The sequence below is a fragment of the Acartia tonsa genome, chromosome 12 (genome assembly GCF_053477335.1).
Source record: "Acartia tonsa isolate MP-2025a chromosome 12, ASM5347733v1, whole genome shotgun sequence".
NCBI lineage: Eukaryota > Metazoa > Arthropoda > Copepoda > Calanoida > Acartiidae > Acartia > Acartia tonsa.
The window spans coordinates 13,769,507-13,778,097 of record NC_137271.1 but is presented as its reverse complement, the minus strand read 5'-3'; the positions used below and the strand labels follow the sequence as shown (position 1 = coordinate 13,778,097).

At 31.9% G+C, this 8,591-nt stretch overlaps 1 protein-coding gene across 1 annotated transcript; it reads left to right on the top strand.

Moving 5' to 3' along the window:
- The first annotated feature begins 1,916 nt into the window (after positions 1–1,916).
- Positions 1,917–8,332, top strand: LOC145333437 (compound eye opsin BCRH1-like). The gene is made up of 11 exons (XM_080178581.1): positions 1,917–2,007; positions 2,717–2,860; positions 4,066–4,192; positions 5,054–5,141; positions 5,447–5,498; positions 5,736–5,812; positions 6,374–6,439; positions 6,771–6,936; positions 7,114–7,251; positions 7,761–7,846; positions 8,036–8,332. Exons 1-11 carry the CDS (start codon positions 1,924–1,926, stop codon positions 8,118–8,120), a joined length of 1,113 nt encoding a protein of 370 aa, XP_080034707.1. The 5' UTR covers positions 1,917–1,923; the 3' UTR covers positions 8,121–8,332.
- Positions 8,333–8,591: the final 259 nt, after the last annotated feature.

The window sequence follows — 8,591 nt, the reverse complement described above, 5'->3', positions numbered from 1 at the left end:
TATTAACATACTTTTTTTTATATAAAAAACAGCGGGTAATTGGCGGTCAAAGAAACGATATTTTTCAATATGGTCTTCAAGATATTTAGTAATACTAGCGATTTCACCCCTTGCATATAGGGGCTCTTTCAACTAAGTTGTAGGTAGTGCAGAAAAATAGCCTAAAACCATATTGGGACCTCTGCGAATCTAAAAATGAAATAGCCTAAAACTATTACAGGACCTATGGTAAGCTTCCCTTAAATGGAGAACTATATCGGTTCAGTAACTTTAGAAATCATAATCTACAGACAAAAAACCTTAATACTTTTTAAAATTAGATATGAAAATTTGAATAAAATAGTATTATTAGTTTAATTAATGTAGGACAATTCTTTCTTGAAGACCTGTGCTTTTAAATAAGGAAATAAAAATATATTTAAAACCTGGCCTACTTATTCATTGTATTATCCTTGATATAGGATATAAAAGATATAAAATCATTTACCACACAATTATTTACATTAATTCAATCTCTTCTCTCCTCAGAGAAACAACTTGTTCATAAAAGCAAAGCTTTTCTATCATTAAGGTATATGTATTTTAATGACCCCCTTGTTAGGAATTTATGTTTGTTTTCAAAGATAGTTGTTCATTCTGTGACCTTACTAAAGACTTGGATTATTTCAAACATTGTTAATTGTTAACTTTATTTAGTTTAAATGTTTGCAATCTTTGTTTTTATGGATGTTGTCATCCAAGAGAAAGATCTTAATACAATCAGAGAAGGATGATTCATTGGGTTGTAAATTACACCAGGGAGTAAGGGAGGGGACAATGGATCGAATATTCAATTTTAGGAGTCTCAGACTTTGGGTACTGGATTCAAAGGAATGTGCAAGAATTTAGCAGTTTTGTCTGACTTTGGGTACTAGCGCACAGAATGCCGATAACTCGATTTTTAGTTTGGAAAATTGCAGACAAGTATCAATAAACTTAATTTGTTATGATGTGCCTGGTTTTAACAATTTTTTTCTCTCCAGAAAATATCATTTCATAGATAAAAACTGTGATATTTGTTTAATAAACAATCTAAGAATCGAATTAAATTTTGGGTTATGGGTTGAAGGGGTTCGAGAGAGATTTTTCTAGTTATTAATTACATAATGGTTACGTCAGTCTGATGTGATGTTAATATGATTTTCAAATGAATGCTTTTTTATTGGAACTTTCTTCTTATTTTATTGTTTTCTGTATTGTATTAACTCTCCCTTTAAAATTTCCCCCATATTATCTGGATTAATCTGGATTTCAAGGTCTTTCAGCAAATACTTTTAAATTGAATTAATTGCCCACTGTCCCCTCCCTTACTCCCTGAAATTACACTGATACTCAAATTTTTATAACATTTAATATTATTCGTTGGATGAAAAATATCCCTTAAGATCCCAAAGTACAACACTCATTCAAATATAGTTAAAAAGTTATCTATTATCCCATGAAAAGTTTTGCCATTCAATTTCTAAACAATATTTCATTATCCCATTTGATTACAACTAATGTATTCTATTTAGTGTAATTCACAAGAAAACAATGTTTTTTTTCTAAATAATTTTCATTTTGAAACAAATTTATTTACTTTTGCAAAAAAGCTGAAGAAAAGTCAAATTAGATAATTTATTAATACCTCAATATGTTCTGTATTAGAAAGAACATTTATATGGCATGTATGAAAACAATGTGTGAATACACATAACTGCACACTTCTTACCTGCTAAGAAACTGCCATTTGCTGGAAAGAATTTTTTATATAGAATAATTAGATCACTAAAATTTGACTGTATATAGAAATGTGTATAATATTCATTTATTATTGTTGTTCTTTTTATGTATGTGCATACATCTAAGAATAAAAAATCTAATAAATTTTCAGGCTATATAAAAATGGATAAACAAGTGGCATATTTGGACACATATTATAAGCTCTGGTATAAAGATGGCCTTACAATGCGAGATATTGTTCCAAAAGTAAGTTTTTTTTACCTAACAAGAATATTAACTTTCAAAAATCGATATATCATTACTTGGATGTTGCAAGATTTTCATTAACTCTGATAAAGTGATGATCACAGCTGGCTAAAATAACAATATCCACCCCTTTTCCCCATTACCATAGCATTCTATTGGATGAACGAACTAAACATTAAATGAGTTTTGTATTAGCAAGCTAAATTGACAACAATTCATCCCCTGTCAATAAAGCCATGTTTTTCCATTACTTCTAACAAATCAAATAATCATTAGTTAATAGTAAAAATCCAGGCTAACTAATTTTATTATTTTTATTTCAATATTCGTAGAAAATGATCTATAAAATATACAGTTTGGCTGAGAACCGGTTCTAATCCAACAGATGCTAATTGGTTTCAAAGCCATACTGGAAAATCTTTTCTCGTACTCATTCGAATCCGGTGGATAGGAACCGGTTCTCATCCATACGAAAAACTATGTCTAGCATCGTAATATATCCAGTTTTCTACGAATATAGAAATGTACAATCATAAGATTAAAACTAGTTTTTTTAGCCCGTGCCTTCGGCATACCGGGGCTAAAAAAACTAGTTTCAATCTCATAATTGTACATTCTATATCCGCGGAAAGCCGTTTATAATACGATGAAAGAAATAACTATACTATCTAAATACTCAATTAAGTTTCCATGTATTTTTCCTTTATAGGAAATAGCAGAGTTATCAAATGAGCATTGGCTATCCCAACCTCCGAGCCATCCATTCATAGTGGACCTTGTGGGCATTCTCTTTGCTGTTCTAACCTGTATTAATCTTATTGGTAATGGCTGCACAGTGTATCTGTATATAAAGGTGAGAAGATTTTTTTTATTGTATCGTATTATAGACAGATTTCCGCGGGTAATAAAATGAAAAATTAATGGATTAAAAACAGTTAAGGTCAGGGTTTACAAAACAGGTATTAATTTTGTTATTTTTGTTTTTAAAAATCGTGATAAATTGTTTGTAATACGATGCAATACATGATTTTTCAGTATGGCCGAGAAACGGTTCTAATTGACCGGATATAAATCGGTTTCGAGACCATACTAAAAAAAAGTTTGCAACATTCAAGGCCAGTATGAATGTCTGTTGTTATATTTTTCAGATGCTGTACGTATTGGTGCAAAAAATGGGGACAATTTTTAAATTGATTTGACGGGGCTGTTTATTTACGTCACAAGTGAGGGGAAAGAAAAGGGAAGGAGGAAAGAAACCCCCTAGAAAAGAGATGGGGGTATGACGTCACACGCCAAAACAATTTGAAATTTGTCCTCATTTTTTGCACCAATAAGTACAGCATCTTCACTTTTCTTTTGTAAAATGTATCCATAATCCTTATACTAAAGTAACAGGATGTTTGTCTGTTTGTTTGTACCGAAGGATCTCGCTAACCGCTGAACCGATCGGGTTCTCCTTAACAGGGTAGATTCTCATATGTCCTGGGAAGGTTTTCAACTATTTGGGGGGAGGGTACCACCACCCTCCCAAGAGAAATCACAAAAAAATCGATTTTTTTTACGTTCTCGACTTTAGAAAGAGAGTTCAACGCAAACATAGACGTCAAACGCAACATAGACATATTTTAAATATAAAAAAATGTTTAAAGTGCCACTAGAGGCCTCTAGGGGCGTAGCTGCTAGTCAGAAATATAAAGTAGACCAATGACTTAACATGACTCCCAAATATTTTATCGACCTAAACAAAGCAATTTATGTTTCCAAAAGACTAAAAATTGTTGTACATCCTAATCTGAAAAATATAATCAAGTCAATTTCAGGTTCCAGATATGATCCTCCAGGTCTCCAGCAATACGCAAATGCCTCCTATGACCACAATTTTTTACTTAGAGACTTTAAATTTCCCCTGAAAAAATGCACCCTTTTTTTTAAAGGCAGTTCTTTTTTATTATCTAAAATCAGATATGTGGGATATCTTCTTAACCACAAAAAAGTTACATACACAAAAAAATGGAAATTAAAAACAAATTAGTGGATAAGTCTTAAATAATATTTTAGGAAAAATCTCTGCGAAGACCTTCAAATTTGCTGGTTTTAAACCTAGCTATTTCTGACATGGTCATGATCATCAGCAATGGTATTCCTCTAACTCTCAACATCTTCTATAGCAACTTCTGGATGTATGGTGAGATCTTTATACAAATCTGATTCCATTACTATTTCTTTTTTTAAAAATTATATTACTTTTTCAGTGTTATCATTATTTATATTGCATATTCATAATATATAATTTTCATCATCTTAGCCTTATAGTCATCTATAATACAAAGTAGAACGATGTCTGTCCGTCTGTCCGCTGAAGCTTAAGATCTCAGTAACCACTGAACCGATTGGGCTCTACTCTTTAGGGAAATACCTACTGGTCCTGTGATGGTTTTAAGCTGTTTTCTTGGGGGGTGGGACACCCCCAACCCCTCAAAAAAATAAAAAATACCCCACCAAAAATTTTTTTTTTACTTTTTCTTTTTAAATCTAAAATACGAAAAATTAGGTTGATCAAACCTCTTGGGGCAAAGCCCCTAGAGGCTAGGGGCGAAGCCGCTAGTTTTATATAAACAAAAGGGGCATAAATAGGGAATAGAAGCTTTAACAATTTTCTGTAAAATTGTGAGCAAGCTTCTAGTCAAATGCGCTTATAAGTCTAACTGTTCTAACTGTTGACCAAACACTTATTACAATTAAATGCATTTTTAGAAACAGTTTGGCCTAATAAGCTAGAATCTAACTCACAACTCTATGGAGTTTTGCAAAAGCTACTATTCCTTTATGTGTATTCTAATTAAAAACAAAAATAATCTATTTATAATATACCTATAGCAAGGGAGAGTACAATGGCTACAACTACAATCTACTATTTCTTACCCAAAATAAGAATGAACACAGAATTGTAAACTAAGAATTGAATAGTTGAATAGAATGTATGACTAGGAGGGAGAATAGTTATCCATCAAATGTATAAGACTAGAATTGCAAAATTATATTCCAGGTAAAACTTGGTGTATCCAGTATGGTCTGTGGGGTGGTATTACTGGACTGTGCTCCCTGTGGACACTGGTCTTTATCGGTTATGATAGGTAAGATGATTATTACTTAACATAATATCAAAAAGATATTTGGTGAGTTGTAACTTGTAACTAACACCACCTTTAATACTTCAGTCATTTCTTTTCAAACTGTTTTGTACCTGACGGTTCCAGCATTATTTGCTTATGTTGTTTGGCCTTTAAAGTGGTGATACCAGTAGCATTTATATCTAAATAGCATTTATCAAAATGTCAGTTCTCTAATTTATACCTATTTAAAAAGGAATAAAATGTATAGGGAGGTTTAAACAAGTTAAATTTAGACATGAATCAGTTTCTATACTTTTTTATTTCAGGTATAATACAATTGTAGGAGGCTTTACAAGCAAACCCTTGACTAACTGCAAGGTAAGAAAGAATTTTCTTTCTATTTTATGATAAATTAAAATATGCATTAGGTACCCAATGAAACAAATCCCACCACACTAGTATATAAGTATAACCTTTAATACATGCACAAAAAAGGCCTCAAGTAATTTTTGACTTCATAAGCCAGTTTTGGTTTAGATAAATACCTAAATATGATCTCATGTTGTATCTGATCCTATTCAAGTTTACTAGGTCAACCAATAATTAAATATTTAGGCAATTGCAGCTATCATATTCTGTTGGGGCTATCCAGTTGCTGTGCTAATCTGGCCAACACTTGAAATGTGGAGCAAGTAGGAATATACTAACTTCTAATTGATTTTCAAAAGATAAGCTTTTCTATAATTAGGGTCGGTCCGTCAGTCCGTCCGTCCGAGATAGATAGCTTTTATTCGCCATTTAGGCATGTTAGAATTGTCCTATCGATTTCAAACTTTGCATGGTGATTCCTTTAATAATTTTAAACATGTTGATTTTTCTACTTTTTTAACAACAAATTTTTATGTGATCTAATCATCCGTTTGATCTGATTTTTGGTATATTGATTCCTGGGACAACAAAGAACAATAGTATAAGCAAAGCAACTCTATAATCAAGTCCTAAAAATGTAAGTATGTCCATAAACATTATCCTGTATCAAGCAATTTTTCAACAAATTTATTTGCAATTTAGCTTGGACTCTTATACTTTTATATTCTGATTATTCAGTTTAAACACTATACAAGTGTTAATGTCCGTTTGTCCTACCGTTTCAGCGCTTCGCTTTTATGGATGTTGTCATCCTTGTTTAAAAATATTTTTTTTAGTAGCAAGTGTAATTTATATGAATTTTATTAAAGTTTCTATGTATGTAGGTGGTCACTTGAGGGACTGTTTGTAACCTGCAGTTTTGAATACACTATTGACACTTGGGAAAACAAGTAAGCATAAAAACAACAATTATCTCATAGTTACTATTGATGTCATATCTAACAAATCATGTACCGATCAGACTTGTCCAACAACAAGTTGATATTAAAGGAAATAGTAGCTTTAGCAATATTCTGTAAATATTGTGAGCAAGCTTCCAGTCAAATGCAATTATCAAGTCTAACTGTTCTTAATGTTGACCAAACGCATAGCATATTTAAAAACAGTTTGACCTAATAAGCGCATTTGACTGGAATCTTACTCACAACTTTGCAGAATTTTGTGAAAGCTATTATTATTATAGTTATATTTTAAGTGTTTATTATTTGTTATGCATTTTAGATCATACACCATCTTCATATTCTCCTTCTGCTATGCTGTCCCCCTTCTTGCCATCCTGTTCTACTACACCTTCATTGTTAAAGCTGTCTGGGCTCATGAGGCTGCAATGAAAGAACAAGCTAAGAAAATGAATGTTGAATCTCTACGTAATGATAAAAATAATGAGGTAATTTATGCCTGACACTCTTGTATTAGCTCATGACTTCTTTGGTAGGTTTCTTGAATTCAATTAAAGCCTAGTTGATTCTATATTCATTGAAAAAGCATCACTCAGTGTTTATTTTCTAAATTTTTTCCCATAAATTAGAAAGTGATATAATTCTAAGCTGTTAATTTGATTTAGGAATCAGCAGAGATAAAGATTGCCAAGGTGGCAGTGACCAATGTGGTACTATGGTACCTTACCTGGAGCCCATATGCAGCAGTTTGCATGTATGGTCAGTTTGGCAACAGAAAGAACCTGGGTCCTGTTATCTCACAGGTTTAATTTATTCAAAACTGATTATAATCCGGTGGATTAGAACCGGTTCTCAGCCATACTAAAAATTATGTCTAGCATCGTATTAAATCCAGTTTTAAAACTATTTTATCCAATCTAAAAATGTACAATCAGAAGATTAAAACCAGAGGTGAATTATTAAAAAAACTTTTGCCTCACTAAAATCAGTTTGCCCCACTAAAATTTTTGTGAGGCAAAAATATCCCCTCTAAATTTTTAGTGAGCCTCACTAATTTTAGTGGGTAAACTGATTTTAGTGAGGCAAATTTTTTTAAGAACTCACTTCAGATTTTTAACCCTGAAATGCCGAAGGTTTTAACCTCATAATTGTACATTTTATATCCACAGAAAGGTGTTTAGAATACGATGCGAGAAATAACTATTCTCAATAAGACTTTGATTGTTTATCTTAAACTAATTACCAAGATGCAATATGTTTTTTATGACATGAACAGTTATAAAGTAAAAATACTTAATTAATGATTATTTAGCTTCCTTCCATGATGGCCAAGACTGTATCCTGTTTGAATCCCATTGTATTTGCTGCTTCACATCCAAAGTTCAGAGAAGCAATGGGGTAAGCTTTAAATTGAAGTAAACATGTAACTTTCTGGGGGTTGACTCACATTCCCTTTACTTTAGCCCAAACTTTACAAAAAACCTGAAAAACCTAACTGAATATTGTAGACATTAAAACCTGGACATTTGTGAGATCTTACAAGCACATGACTCATATTTCTCAGATGAGTAATGATCATTTTTTCAGAAAACATATTTCATTCTGTAAATCTGAAGATCCTGCCTCCAACGCTCCATCTGCTGCTGTTACAACTAAAGCTGTCACAGCTTAGACAATATGTGGAAGTCTCTCATTGGATAATTGTTTTGCACTCCAGCAATCTTATTGGTTGGTTGTACAAAATGCTAGAATATCATTGGTTCATCAATTACTTATTAAATCATATAAGTTAGTCTAAAATTAAAATACAATAATTTGTTTTCTATATACCATGTAAGCATTTTTAATACTATGTATTTTCAAATACATGATGAATGAATTTGATGGTTACTTTAATTAATCTTATCATTATAAAAAAGTACGAGAATCTGTGTGTGTGTGTCTGTCAGTATGCACCAAAGGATTACACTAAACGCTGAACCAATCCAGCTATAGTCCAATTTTTGTAGTCATAGCTGCCTCCAGCCAAGCAGTATTAAAAAAGAAAAAAATTGCAGTTTTAATTACTCCAATTCATAAGGTAAATAAAGTAGATTTTAGATGCTGGTTATATTTTGTGTCTAGAGGCTCCATTGGAGGCTGC